General features: G+C 41.5%; 1 protein-coding gene across 3 annotated transcripts in view; it reads right to left on the bottom strand.

Annotated features, from left to right (window-relative positions):
- LOC127574289 (mediator of RNA polymerase II transcription subunit 30-like) overlaps positions 1-15,296 on the bottom strand; it is a 61,269-nt gene that overhangs the window by 29,664 nt on the left and 16,309 nt on the right. For 2 of the 3 annotated variants that reach the window (XM_052023172.1, XM_052023173.1), the window contains exons 3-4: positions 7,258-7,416; positions 4,052-4,162 (exon numbers count right to left, since the gene is read on the bottom strand). In XM_052023172.1, the coding sequence (XP_051879132.1) occupies positions 4,052-4,162; positions 7,258-7,416 (270 nt within the window). The remainder of the gene's footprint in view (positions 1-4,051; positions 4,163-7,257; positions 7,417-15,296) is intronic. The other variant, XM_052023175.1, reaches the window with a different exon arrangement.

The following is a 15,296-nucleotide window of genomic DNA, read 5'->3' as shown; positions in this document are numbered from 1 at the left end:
TCGATACAATTATTCAGAGTCCTATGAGAAACTTCCACTAACGTTTTCTAGCCCCACTGCTTCTTAGCTCCATCCAAGCTGATTCCAGTTCAAAACCATGATCCACCAAGGCAAGATCTTTCTAACTGATGTAATCCCTTATTAACAGTGCTACCCACCACCTTTTCCTTTTGCCTGATATTCCTAAATATCGAGCACTCTTGAATATTTATTTCCCAGCTTTCTTCACACTTTGCTCACATAGAAAGCATCCTATCTGGATGCATCATGGCTAGGTATGGCAACTGCTCTGCCCAGGACCGCAAAAAACCGCAGAGAGTTGTGGACACAGCCCAGTGCATCACAGACACCAGCCTCCCCTCCTTGGACTCTGGCTTTACCTCTCGCTGTCTTGGTGAAGCAGCCAGCATAATCGAAGACCCCACCCACCCGGGTAATTCTCTCTTCTCTCCTCTCCCATCAGGCAGAAGATACAGGAGCCTGAGGGCACATACCACCAGACTTAAGGACAGCTTCTATCCCACTGTGATAAGGCTATTGAACAGTTCCCTTATACGATGAGATGGACTCTTGACCTCACAATCTACCTTGTTGTGACCTTGCACCTTATTGCACTGCACTTTCTCTGTAGCTGTGATGCTTTACTCTGTACTGTTATTGTTTTTACCTGTACTACATCAATGCACTCTGTACTAACTCAATGTAACTGCACTGTGTAATGAATTGACCTGTACGATCGGTATGCAAGACATGTTTTTCACTGTACCTCGGTACAAGTGACAATAATAAACCAATACCATCCATGTGTCTGTGATTACAATTAGATTATTCCCAATTCTGATTATACACACACAGTTAATTTACCTACTGTTTTGTGGATATAGCATGCACTCACATATACAGCCTTCAAATTTGGCCTTTTAACTCTGGGTCTATCTGACCCTATTTGCAGCTTGCATTTGTTTCTGCTGTTTATTTATTTTGTTTCTAACTTTCACTTCTGGTTTTGTTTCTCTCCCTCCTGACTCTCATCTCAGTTTCCCATCTCCCTGCTGAGCTAGTTTAAACCCTTCTTCAAAGTTCTTGCAAAGATATTGGTCCCGGTCCTGCTGAACTCTAACCCATCTGATTTGTACAGGTCACACCTGCCCTGGAAACACTCTCAACATCTCTGAAGTTGACCCTCCTGCACCATTTCTCCAGCCAGGCATTCAATTGTTCCAACTTGTCCCTTGCTCAGAAGTAGAACAGTGAGAAAGAGAAAAGTAAAATAATTAGCTAACACAACTGTCATAATTCCATTTGGAAACCAAAATCATCAGCACACACGGAAAAGAAAAAAATCAGGTTCAGCAACAATCGTTAACTAAGTTGATGGAAATGTTCCAGTTCACAAAAAAGGACTGACACAGGGAAATGGTATCTTAAACTCATAGAAGGAATTATCCTCACAAAAGGAACTGGTGAGCACCTTGTGAAGGGTCATAGGAAACATATCCAATTTCTGTGGATCATTCAGCAACTTTATATGTGTGCAGCAGCTACTAGGATCACCCATAACATTATGGAGTTCCAGGCAGAGTCTGAAAATCTCAGCATTTTGTTAGATATACATTTTAAAAGCTTTTGAACATTTCCTGGAAGAGGACGGACTAATCTTTGCCAACTCAGAAACTGCATCGTTTATAAGCACCTAACCATGAGATTTCAGGCCCAGCACTGTAATTCTCCATCAAGAAGGGACAGAACAGCAAGTTAAGTTGTGGAAAAAAAAGTGACATAGCATGCTACCCAATATTTCTTCGAATTAATAACTCAAGGGCCTGGTTTACAAGTGGTACCAGTAAAGTAATGGAAACAGATTCACCTACAGGAAAAGTATCAATAAACTTGAAAGAGTGCAGAGAAAGTTAACACGGATGTTGCCGAGACTTTCAGATCCTTAAGCAGTTGTAATCCATCATATTTTAGGGAAAGGTTGAATAGATTAGGACTTTATTTCCTGGAGCACAGGAGAGTGAGGGGAGATCTTAGAGGCATACAAAATTATGAGGGGTATAGATAGGGTGAATGTATGCAGGCTTTTTCTCCTCAGGTTGGGTGAGATTGGAACTAGAGGGCATAGGCTTAGGGTGAAAGGTGAAATATTTAAGGGAAATCTGAGGGGAAACTTTTTCACTCAGAGGGTGATGCGAGTGTGGAACGAGCTGCCAGCGGAAGTAGTAGATGTGGGTTCAGTTGTAACATTTAAGTTTAGGTAGGTATATGGATGGGAGGGGATTGGAGGGACATGGTCTGGGTGCAGGTAGATGGGACTAGGCAGAAGATTAGGTTGGCATGGACTAGATAGGCCGAAGGACCTGTTTCTGTGCTGTAGTACTCTATGATTCTATGGAAAATTGTAATGGTTGCTTCAGCACAATTCAAAACATTTTGAGTGCTTTGCAGTTCTTAGAATCCCGTTGAGTAAATATGATGGATTACAACTGCTTGGTGATACAAACAAATGCTTAACACTTTAAATGTATTTAAAACAATTTCAGACTGATGAATAGATTGCACAAGGCTTCACAAATTTCACTTTGACTAAGGAAGATCCAATTTATACTCAAATTAGATTTCCTTCTAAGTAAATTGATGACACACTCTGATTGAATGAAGCAGGCAAGAATCAGAATCAATATTTTCAATGAATACTAATATTTCTTTCCTATTACTGTGAAATTTTTGCAATCAATTTTTTACGTACCAACAGATGAAATGCGATATGTTGCATGTTAAGAATTCCACTCACCTTTAAGTTATGGCAGATCATGCATGCAAGACTAGTTTATCCACAAAATTTCAACAACCGACAAGATACCAGTTCCATTACCATGGATTTGAGAGATACTAAAATCTTGGGACAAAAATAAAAATCACCTCTGGCAGTTTCAGCCAGAAAATGTTGCTTTAGCAATACCCATAGATGAATAGTAAGCTGAACATTTTATTCAAAATTAGATGAGGAGGTTGGAACAAGAGCATTTAAAATCCACACCCCCACATTCACTTTCATCCGAATCAATTGTCACAGAGTAATAGAAAGAAGGACAGAGGTTTTAGGATTAATTTTTGAAAAGGGACTAGAATTTTCCCTCCAGAAGAGGTTGATGGAGAGCTTTTCCTTTCTCTAAAATGGTAATGGAGAAGTATTGTGGTTTCTGGAGGGAGTAAGCTTAATGTGCTGAATGGCCATATCACATTTTGAAGTTTCTTTCGCAAGTCTAAATCTGATGCAAGAATAACTGTAGAGCTTCTTCTCGACTGTTTAGTCTAATGGAAAGTCTTTATGGAGAGAAGTTCAAAAATTTGTTGGTGGTTTGGCTTAAGAAAAAAAAGCCAGTTTTATTATTGAAATGTGTCAAATGTATCATTTGAACCGTGTCTCTATCCAGCTGCAGGATGTAAAGACTGCTTCTCATTAGTGATGTACTGGAACAGCTGAAATGGTGGGAGATCCAATTTAAGGATTTCAGCACGCAGAATGCAAAACACATCAAAAGAAGTTTTTATTTTCCCCCCATAAAACTCTGAACAAAGGGTAATCTCCCACAACCTACCTTCCATTTTTAGGCACAGTACTAAACTTTAACAACACCAATTAAAAGGAAGCAGGTGGCAAAGTAGTTTACATACATTTTCCTCTATTTTTGGAATCCAGCCCAGATTAACAGGATGAAATTTCCCTCACTATTTATATTGCTGCTGGCTGCAAGATCGGACTGATGATCTCAAATTACAGCACAGCTCGTCTCAGAAAGGCCGCAGTAGGGTATGCTTCATAGAAGGTTGTTATGATGCATTGTCGAGTTCAAATAATCCCTGGCTTGGTTTTCATAAGGAAACTCTAGGGATTCACAGTGCCACAGCCCTGTTGTTCCCACCATGACCTTGTTGAGCATAAAACTTTACAGCAAATTATGTTCCAACCCATTTATCTACAACTTCTTTCATAAACATTAAACAATTGAAGTTATATTTTAATAAAGTTTTCAAAATGTTTCTGTACCTTATTTACCTCTACAATTTCCCGCCTCTCTTCACTTGCTAAGCGGAGTTGATTTGCCAAGCTATGATCTTCGTGCTTTGTACTTTCATCTTCCACATAAGGAATAAGTTGCTATGGAGACATAATAAAAATAATTAAGCCACTTTCATTTTTAAGTGTCATGCATTGCTTTCTGCTCAGTGAGTACTATTTAACTCAGTTCATATGCAGCTTTTTGGATCTTTACTCCGTACATACATAAGTGGAAATCAGATTTCAGATTTTTTAGTGTGCTAAAATATTATTGCATATAGTACTTAAGTCAAATTAAGTACCCCCAAAAAGACTGCAAAACAGCTGCAAACCAGTGTAACCTGTCTGGGTCAGCAGAAATTTATTACAGCTGCTATCATCTTGTTGCTTAGCAATCAGGAAGGGGCATCAGCTCTTGAAGGCACAGTCTGGACTGGTATTGGTATTCGTTTATTATTGTCACTTGTACCGAGGTACAATGAAAAACTTGCCTTGCATACCGATCGTACAGGTCAATTCATTACACAGTGCAGTCACATTGAGTTAGTACAGAGTGCATTGAGGTAGTACAGGTAAAAACAATAACAGTACAGAGTAAAGTGTCACAGCTACAGAGGAAGTGCAGTGCAGGTAGACGATAAGGTGCAAGGTCACAACAAGGTAGATTGTGAGGTCAGAGTCCATCTCATCGTATAAGGGAAACCTATCTAGCAGCATTATGGGAGTACCTACACTAGAGAGGCTGCAGCAATTCAAGAATAACTACTGCTACCTTCAAGGGCAATAGGGATGGACAATAAAAAATGCAAGGAATTTCAGACTGCCTTCTTTGAACAAAATTCCCAGCTTTTCATTTTAATTTCCATTTGGACAGGAATTGCAATAGTAATAATCCACATTCCATGAAATTCTTGGTTGCTGAGGCAAACCCATCACTAATAAGCAGAAAAAATATTTACAAATTAAAGCACTACCTTAGGAAACAAATGCAATCATTCAATAAATTTTGTTAAGTTGGTTTATTAGAAAGCAAATGTCTCACTCTAGTTGCGAAATTAGTTACCTTGCTTTTACAGAAACTGACTGGAGTTGAGGATTTAATGAAGAGCTGCGTTCCTATCAAAGAATGCTGATGTATGGAAAATCAAAAAAAGTTGCAGATGCTGCAAACCTGATGAGTGTTTCCAGCATTTTCTGCTGTTATAGTTAATAAGTGGATCCTTATATTTAAAGACTACTCCATCAGTCCAGTTTCTTAACATAGCTGGTGAATGTACTTGTACAAATCTCAGATGGATCATGGTTAGCACTGCATGTCAATACTCAAGTGCATGCATTGTCTTGAAAGTAATACTCAAGGGAATTGTCAGATCCGGTTATTTTCGAATCTGCAGGTTCTTTCAGGAGTCCAAGAATGAGCGGATGCTTGGTGCTTCACAAAGTTTTATTGGAAAAGTTTAAAACAAAGAAAGTCACAAAGCACCACCTTTACTACCGGGAGATGAGCCGAGACAAAGGAACTAAAAATGAGCTAGGACTAGGGGGAAGAGAGTAAGAGAGCAAGATAAGCAAGAGAGAGAGAGAGAAAGAGAGGCAAGAGAGAAAGAGCAAGATTCGCAAGAGAGAGATCAAGATGAGCAATAGAGCAAGATAAGAGAGACATAGAGGTAAGAGAGTGATTAACAAAAAACACCTTTTATACCTAAGAGGTATTCCTTAGCTAACAATAGTCCAATCAGAAAACCTGTGGCAAGATCAACCAATGAGAAAACACGTATTCACCTGATGGACGAATCAATAAGCTAAGAAGTGGTTATACCTTGTGCAGCCAATTGAGGTGTATTAAGCACTAAACATGTTAAAAAAAACTACTTAAAACAGTCGAATCCAACAGGATCAAACCCTTGGAGTGCTTGTTTATTTTAAATGGAGCCGAAGTATGGAGTTATTCTGGAGTTATGAAATTATGGATATCAGATATTAATTAACATGAGAACCAGTCTTCAGGAAAAAAAACCTGTTCACAATTTAACTTTAACTGATGCTTTGGGGTCATCAAAACCAATCTTGGGGTTGGAACTTTCTGATTCTGTACCATCGAAACTACGCAGGGGAAGACAATAGATGAATGTTCGTGTTAATTGGTGGTCATTGAAAACTTCAGGATGGGATCAGGGAAGGCATTATGTGGCCATGTCCTGTATTAACACATTGGTAAAGGTGTATCCCTGCCACTTAATGCGCAGTTCAGGACATGTCTCTTTTGTCACTTATTATTCTGGCTAGTTGTATGTTTGGGGGAGTCATCCCTCAACACTGCAACAAAATAAGTATATTTTGGGTGTCGGGAGTTTGTGCTTAGAAGTTCCTGGACCAGCTACTAGTATCTGAATATTCAAAGGGGTTCTGCTAGTTGGGATGTGCTCCCATTGTAAATACGTAATTCTGCAAAGTTAACACGTCTACATTCAAAATGTTAAAGTTAAGCAGGTAATTGTAGTTAATGATTTATTGTTATCTTTGTGTTTAAAAAGTATAAAACATTGTGTTGGGAGAAGAGAAAGAGATTCTTTCCAGAAGATCTGTTGTGTTGAATAAAGCCTTTTACATCCCCCGGTTACAGCTGCCCTGTGGCTCAGTTTATTAGGCACAACAGTGGGCACACATGCATTCTTATAAACAGAAAAACAATTTAAAAAAAGACAAATTAACAATATGAACTGAATTTCTAAATCTGCAATTTTTTTTTTGTTGCCCAATCAACTCCAATTGAGTACAAGATCAATCAACCCTTACTTGGTGCAGCGTTATCTGGAGGTTTGAAGTCTCACTATTAAAGGTTTCTGCTCACTTTAGACATATGTGCATGTAAATTGCAGTCCAACTTTCACCATCTTGGGTATTGGGGCAATAATTCATAAATGTGAGTAATTACAAAGATGGCTTTGCACGGGTTATTACCCAAAACGTAAAGGCTAACTTAGTGCATCACGGACACTCTTTGTATAAACTAAGCAATGGAATTTTACATACATGGCTCATGATTATAGACAGAGATTTAGGAAGGAACACCTGGATTTCAAGTTGATTTGCTACAACCATGGCTACAAGGGATGTGGACAAGGAAACAGGAGCAGCTGCTCCTCCTCATATTGTTGGCATAGCTTAGGTTCCCCCTTCCCCTGCCTTCTTACCTCCATTGGGATAGGATCTAAACCAGCACAGTTTTCATTGCATTTGTCGTAGACTAGTCGCAACTTCCTGAAGAGTACAGACAATTGGCGAAGGTGTTCTTGCAGCTTCCCCTGCCTGTCCTGGTGGGTGGCGGTGTGATATGACACACCATTTGGCAACTGAAATGCAAATTGAAACCCTTACCATTAAAAAAAACTATCACAATACCAGCTGTAGGCAACCATTAAATAAATCCTCAGAACCCCCCAAACAGAACTATTTGGAATCACAAGTCATTATGCACTATGAAAATTATTTATTGACTAAAAATTTTCTTAGGCCCACCACAGACTCTAGCTGAGCTTAAGCACACACCTCAGTGAGGCAGTTCAAAGGGTCAAACATACATACAAAAACTTCCTTGCCAAAAGAGCAGGATGTTTAACAGCCGAGTTGAAAGCAGCAGGGAAACTAATGACAATCCGGCTCTTTGTTACAACTCTACCTTTTCCTGACAGGTTAAACCGATCAGACTTCATCCACAGTTTCCGCACAGGCGCCAGTGCTTCTACCAAACTTAGCAATGGTTCTCAGTGGAACTCCCACAGCTCAGCCCTAGTGCTGACACTAGCTTAAGCCATCCTCTGTCGCAATGCCCCTGTACTGGACCAGTAACCCCCAGACCTCTAAGCTCTCAGGCTAGAAGTTTGGCAGCTGAGCCTGTGCCAGATCCCATTTGTAAACCATTCCTATTGAAATGAATTGGAATAAAGAGCTTTCACAAGAATGATAAGTAGACCTTTCAATTTGATTCAATTCAGTAAGTGTGCTTGAGTGTTTTTTTTAATGAATCTTATTTTCAAAAAATATTTCTATTTTTAAATACTTTCCAGGTGATATTGAGTGTTTGCAAATGTCAAAGATACTCATAAACTTTAAACTTCAATGATAGCTTTCATGGCTGGCATGGTAAGGGACAGAGATTCGGAAGCTGTCAAAGCCATTCTCTGAGTGCAGCTGGGTGCCTGTGCAAGGAAAGGTCGTGCATCATGCTGCACCGTACCACGCCACACCAGGCTCCAAGCTTGCACAAAGCAAGCTTGGAGAAGGCTCCACTACCAGTCAGTGCATCAAGCAACTGGACATAACATTTAATGATAGGTTTAATCGAGGCTGACATTTGTGTAAGGTAACTAACTTTCTTACACCACTGCCCCTGGGTCCTTGCACTTGACTCTTAGAAACCCATTTGTTTAGAACATAGAACACTACAGCACAGTACAGGCCCTTCAGCCCACAATGTTGTGCCAGCATTTTATCCTGCTCTAAGATCTATCTAACCCTTCCCTCCCTCATAGCCCCCTATCTTTCTATCATTCATGTGTCTATCTAAGAGTCTCTTAAATATCTCTAACGTATCTGCCCCCACAACCTCTGCCGGCAGTGCGTTCCACACACCCATCACTCTCTGTGTAAAAAAACTTACCCCTGACATCCCCCTTATATCTTCCTCTAATCACCTTAAAATCACGTCCCCTCGTGTTAGCCATTGTCACCCTGGGACAAAGTCTCTACTGTCTTTTGAGCCTGTCTGAAGGGACTTATACAAACAAAGGACATTTCTCCTACTTTCCATTTCCTTCTTCAAAGCCTCCAGATACAGCATGCTCGAGAGCTTTGGTCATGGTCTCTTGGCAAGGTTCCTAATCTGAAAGTTTCTTGATAAGCGGGAGTGGAAGCAAACAAAATTGGATTTATTAAGGATATATTTGCCATAGAAGGAGTGAGGGAAAGATTTACTAGACTCGTTCTGGGGATGGCAGGTCTGCCATACAAAGAGACATTCAGTAGGCTAGGCTGTGTTCTTTACCATTTAGATGAACAAGAAATCTCACTGAAAATTACAAAATACTTTACAAGGTTTGACGGGTTGGATTCAGGAAGAATGGTTCCCCTAGTTAAGGAGTCTAGAACCAGGGATCAAAGTCTCAAAATAAGAGGCAAGCTGCTTATGACTGAAATAAGGAGAATATTTTCCACTCAGTGGGTGGTGAAACTTTGGAGCACTGTAGTGTAGCGGTTAGCATAACGCTTTACAGCGCCAGCGACCTGGGTTCGATTCCGGCCGCTGCCTGTACGTTCTCCACGTGACTGCGTGGGTTTCCTCTGAGTGCTCCGGTTTCCTCCCACATTCCAAAGCCGTACGGGTTAGGAAGTTGTGGGCGTGCTATGTTGGCGCCGGAAAAGTGGCAACACTTGTGGGCTGCCCCCAGAACACTCTATGCAAAAGATGCATTTCACTGTGTGACTAATAAAGATATCTATCTATCTTATCTTAAGTTTCTACCCAAGAGGGTTGAGGAGGCTCAGTCAATGAGTTTGTTGAAAACAGAAATCAATAGATATCTGGATATCAAGTGATGTGGAGTAAGAGCCATAAAAATGGTGCTGCAGTTGAGGATCAGCCATGAACTTAATGAATGGAGAGGAGGGGCCAAGGGCCAGATGGTCCAATCCTGTTCCTGTTCGTTGTGCTGCCAATCAATATCTGCGTGAGCCTGCCACCGGGTGGCAAAGGTGGATCCACTCCCCCACCTGTCTCTGCTGATATTTTGGCATAAAACTCCCAGCTTTCATTGACGTCATAACATTTGTGGTGCAATCCTACGCCAATGTTCACTCGATGCTGATTCTACGTCTGGATAATTGCACAATTGGATTTCTTCATGACTTGCTCTGCTTACCAGTGATAATCTAAATAAGTCAGAGCAGAGTACAGCAACAAGATAAATGTGGTATGTCGTAATGTTACATTTTGCTGATGAATTTAACTGACGAAAAGCTTGAAAATAAACACAGCCCTGAAGTTGCACGCTTTGTGACAAGTGCAAAGGTCTTATTTTTCCAAACAGTTCTCTTTGGATACTCATGTTTGTTTGCTCTTGTCTGATCTACTTACTCTTTCATGGTTTCAAAAAATGTTATAGCAATGGTGCAAACAACAGGATTGATATCAGATAGGAGAGCTCCTTTCTCCGCAGATTAGGGGGAAGAACAAATCAGCCAGGATGACTATTTCTGACTTATTTATAGCCTCAGCTTAAAAATGGGATGTCAGCAAATGCACCAACCACAATCCTTTCTACGGCTGAATGCTGTCAAAATCTGCTGCCAACATTTACTCCCAAAGGAATCACCTGGTTGAGATACCGCAGAGCAGCTGCCAAGTATAAAATGGCATCCTCAATTGCCTGCCGTTGTAAACAGTGCTCACAAATGAGAAAAGCTCAAGTGAGCTGACGGTCTTAAAGAGCAAGAACCAATGGGATCAGTCATTCAATTCATTTCAATGGAGTTCTACCTGAAAAATGGGAAGATTCCCGCTCCCAGTTATCTTACTTTAAAACACTAACACATCCTTCAAGACTAATGTTTTTTAAACAAAATTTAACTATTTTTCTAATCATTTATATTAATTTTTATTATTCTGTAGGTCTGAATGCCAGAGACGTTAAAAACTAGCTGTAAATTGGCAAGTTATCATCACATATACCGAGGTACTGTGACAAAACTTGTCTTGCATACCATCCATACAGATCAATTCATGACAACAGTGCATTGAGGTAATACAAGGTAAAACAGTAACAGAATGCAGAATAAAGTGTTACGGTTACAGAGAAAGTGCAGTGCAGGTAGACAATAAGGTGCAAGGTCATAACGAAGTAGATTGTGAGGTCAAGAGTCCATCTTATCATACTAGGGCACCGTTCAATTGTCTTATATCAGCGGGATAGAAGCTGTCCTTGAGCCTGGTGGTACATGCTTTCAGGCTTTTATGTCCTCTGCCCAATGGGAGGGGGAGAAGAGAGTATGTCCAGGGTGGGTGAGGTCTTTGACTATGTTGGCTGCTTTACCAAGCCAGCGAGAAGCGAGGCTAGTTTCTGTGATGTGCTGGGCTGGATCCACTACTCACTGCGGTTTCTTGCGGTCCCAGGCAGAACAGTTGCCGTACCAAGCAGTGATGCATCCAGATAGGATGCTTTCTGTGGTGCATCAATAAAAATTTGGTGAGGGTCAAAGGGGGACAAGCCAGATTTCTTTAGCCTCCTGAGGAAGTAGAGGTGCTGGTGAGCTTTCTTGGCCATGGCATCTACATGGTTGGACCAGGACAGGTTGTTGGTGATGTTCACTCCTAGGAACTTGAAGCTCTCAAATGATAGAAGTTCTGCCTCCAGCTCTGTCTTCTATCAGAACTTTGAGGATGGGATCCAAGGTGGCCTTACTGCTAAAAGAGCTTTTTAGGCAGTCCCTCAGGATGGAGGATGACTTGCTTCCACATAGTTCTAAGAGTTTTGAGATGGCTGATGACGCCAATATGGGAACGGCAGACTCCATCAGGTCTTTAGTGTGGACTCAAAGTTCTCAATACCATCCCTAATGCTTCTCCATTTTGAGCAGCCATGGGCCAGAGAGTCCTAGGAGTCAGTGGGATTTGGATTTCTTCAAGGTAGCTTTGAGCACATCCTTGAATCTTTTTCTTCTTCTTCCATTGACAGAGCTCAGTTCTGTCTTGGTAGTCCGGTGTCAGGTCTGCGAATGATGTGGCCTGTCCAACACAGCCAACTGAGCGAAAACAGGGAATCAATGCTGGGGATGTTGGCACTGACATTGGTTCATTTACCCTTCCAGTGGATCCAAAGACGGCACTGGTGACATCTTTCCAGTGCCTGGAGGTGCCTGCTATATAGTACAAGTCCCAGAAGTAGGAAGGCCAGCAGGGACAACTGCTGACTGCCAGAGCACAAGTTTGTGTCAGGTCCAAGTCTCGATCATCAAAAACTCTTCTCCTCAATCAAACAAAGGCTGCACTGGTTGTAGGGTGCAGAAGGCCAGTGAGATCTGTTCATGGGACCTGGACCAACTCAATCCAGCCAAGTAACATTCTCATGATGGGATTAACAGATAAAATCAGATTTCTTTATTAGTCGCACGTACATTGAAACACACAGTGAAATACATCTTTTGCATAGAGTGTTCTGGGGGCAGCCCGCAAGTGTCACCACGCTTCTGGCGCCAACATAGCATGCCCACAACTTCCTAACCCGTACGTCTTTGGAACGTGGGAGGAAACCGGAGCACCCGGAGGAAACCCACGCAGACATGGAGAGAACGTATAAACTCCTTACAGACAGTGGCTGGAATTGAACCCGGGTCGCTGGCGCTGTAATAGCATTACGTACCCTGCAACCCTAGAGAGCCTGTTCCGAAGTGGTTAAAAATTTGAGTCTCACCCTAGCTGCTTCTCTGATTCAGCGTCATTATTCAACAAATGTGGACTCTTTAGCTTTGAAATTCCAGAGGACAAAAGATGTAGGATTGTGAAAAATCGACTTTTCAGACAACAGCTCCCCACATACAGATCAATTCATTATTGTTTTACCTTGTACTGCCTCAATGCACTGTGTAATGAATTGATCTGTACGAATGGTATGCAAGGCAAGTTTTTCACTGTACCTTGGTACATGTGACAACAATAAGCCAATTCCAATGTTAAGGGGAGAAGGGATAGAAGGAAGGTCCATCCCTTGGTTTTCCTAGCACAATCTCAGACCGTTCAAAATTGTGCAGAGTCCCAAGTGAACCAGAATCAGCCCCATTTACACTATTTTACATTAATGAGGAAAAAAATGACTTAGGACCATCGATCGGGGGCTCAGGTGGCAAAGAGGAAAGTACAGGTAGGAAGATGGGGAGGAGATTGATGCTGTCACTGGGGGCCAGGAGGGGTGTTGCAGACCAAGCCTTTCACTGGGGATCTTAGTCGATTGTGTGTCAGAAGCAATGTCAGGAAGGAACTGGCGTGCTGGTGGTGCAGTGTGGAAGACTTACCTGACAGGAGTGTCAGTCCAGCGCAGTCTAGTGTGACTAACAAAAGTCACGCTAGAATCAATGTGATCCAAACAGAGTGTAATACAGAGCAATGATAAAACTCCGTGTGCTCTTTGTGCAGAAGGTGCATCCGAGACACAAGGGCGATTCAGAAAATAAAAAAAAGATGCCGGATATGCAAAATATAAACAGAAAATGCTAGAAATATTCAGCAGGTCAGGGTGCATTGTAATAGTGTTATCAAAATAATTTTTTATCAATAATTTTATCAAAAATCTCCTCATTTGTGGTGTGTATACAGTATGTTCTAGGATTCTCTAGTTAAATAAATAGTCAAGTGGTGTGGCACTGCAATTAGAAGCCAGCTACTCCTTTTGGTTCCTAACTTTTTCATACATTTATTGTGGGTAAAAAAAGAACTTCAGAAACATCAAACCTTCTGATCTCAAAAATGACACTAGTGCCATGGCATTGAACTGCAGGCATTGGCTTTCCTATTACGAAGCTCATTTGTCCAGAGTACTTCTGTATTTGTGTTATCTCATGTTGGAGTGGTTGGTTCTAATAAACTGGTATATGATGAGGTGATGTGCACTGTGTTTGAGATTTAACACTGGAGGTTACTCAGTGATTAAATGTGTAATTTTCCGTTACCGATTTTTGATAGCTGATTTCTTGTCAATTCTTGTCGAATTGACAAGAAATTTTTAAAAATTTTACCCAATTTTAACTAAACTTTGTACTTCCTTTGATTGTACTTTGAATTCCTTAATGGCGCTCTGGGAAGTAACCAAAAAATCACTTCCTTTGCAGACACTGAACGTGTCCTGTCAATAACATAAAAATAAATCTTCATGTTGCCAGGATTTCAACTGAAAACAGCATTGCTGGGAATCCACAGAATATCCATTGTGCATCACTCAGCAATCTTTTATAGAGTCATAGGGCACTACAACACAGAAACAGGCCCTTCAGCCCATCTAGTCCATGCTGAACTGGTTTTCTGCCTAGGCCCATCTACCTGCACCCGGACCATAGCCCTCCATACCTCCCTCATCCACATACTTATCCAAACTTTTCTTAAAGGTTACATTTGAACCCGCATCCACCATTTCTGCTGGCAGCTCGTTTCACACTCGCACCACCCTCTGAGTGAAGAAGTTCCCCCTCAGATTCTCCTTAAAGATTTCACCTTTCACCCTAAACCTCTGACCTCTAGTTCTAGACTCACCCAACCTGAGGGGAAAAAGCCTGTATGCATTCACCCTATCTATACCCCTCATAATTTTGTATACCTCTATAAGATCTCCCCTCATTCTCCTGCGCTCCAGGGAATAAAGTCCCAACCTATTCAACCTTTCCCTATAACTCAAGTCCCGGCAACATCAATGTAAATTTTCTCTGCACTCTTTCAAGCTTATTGATATCTTTCTTGTAGGTAGGTGACCAGAATGGCACACAATACTCTAAATTTGTCCTCACCAATGTCTTGTACAACTTCAACATAACATCCCAATTCCAGTACTCAGTGCCCTGATTTATGAAGGTCAATGTGCCAAAAGCTCTCCTTATGACCCTATCTACCTGTGATGCCACTTTCAAGGATCTATGGATCTGTGTTCCCAGGTCCCTTTGTTCTACCACACACCTCAGAGCCCTACCATTCACTGTGTAAGTCTTACCCTGGTTTGTCCTCCCAAAGTGCATCACCTCACACTTCTCTGCATTAAATTCCACCTGCCATTTTCCAGCCCATTTTCCCAGCTGGTCCAAATTACTTTGCAAGCTTTGATAGCCTTCTTTGCAGCCCACTACGCCCCCAATCTTGGTGATCCACAAATTTGCCGATCCAGTTTACCACACTATCATCTAAATCATTAATATAGATGATAAACAACAATGGACCCAGCACCAATCCTGAGGCACACCACTAGTCACAGGCCTCCAATCAGAGAGACAACCATCTACTACCACTCTCTGGCTTCTCCTGCTAAGCCAACTTTAAATCCAATTGACTACTTCATCCTGAATGCCAAGTGACTTAACCTTCTGGAGCAGCCTCCCATGTGGGACCTTGTCAAAGGACTTGCTAAAGTCCATGTAGACAACATCCACGACCTTCCCTTCATCAACCTTGCGGGTAACCTCCTCGAAAAACTCTATTAGATTG

This window comes from Pristis pectinata, chromosome 9 (genome assembly GCF_009764475.1).
Source record: "Pristis pectinata isolate sPriPec2 chromosome 9, sPriPec2.1.pri, whole genome shotgun sequence".
Classification (NCBI taxonomy): Eukaryota; Metazoa; Chordata; class Chondrichthyes; order Rhinopristiformes; family Pristidae; genus Pristis; species Pristis pectinata.
Note: the sequence above shows the minus strand (reverse complement) of the source record. Positions and strands in the feature narration are given on the sequence as shown.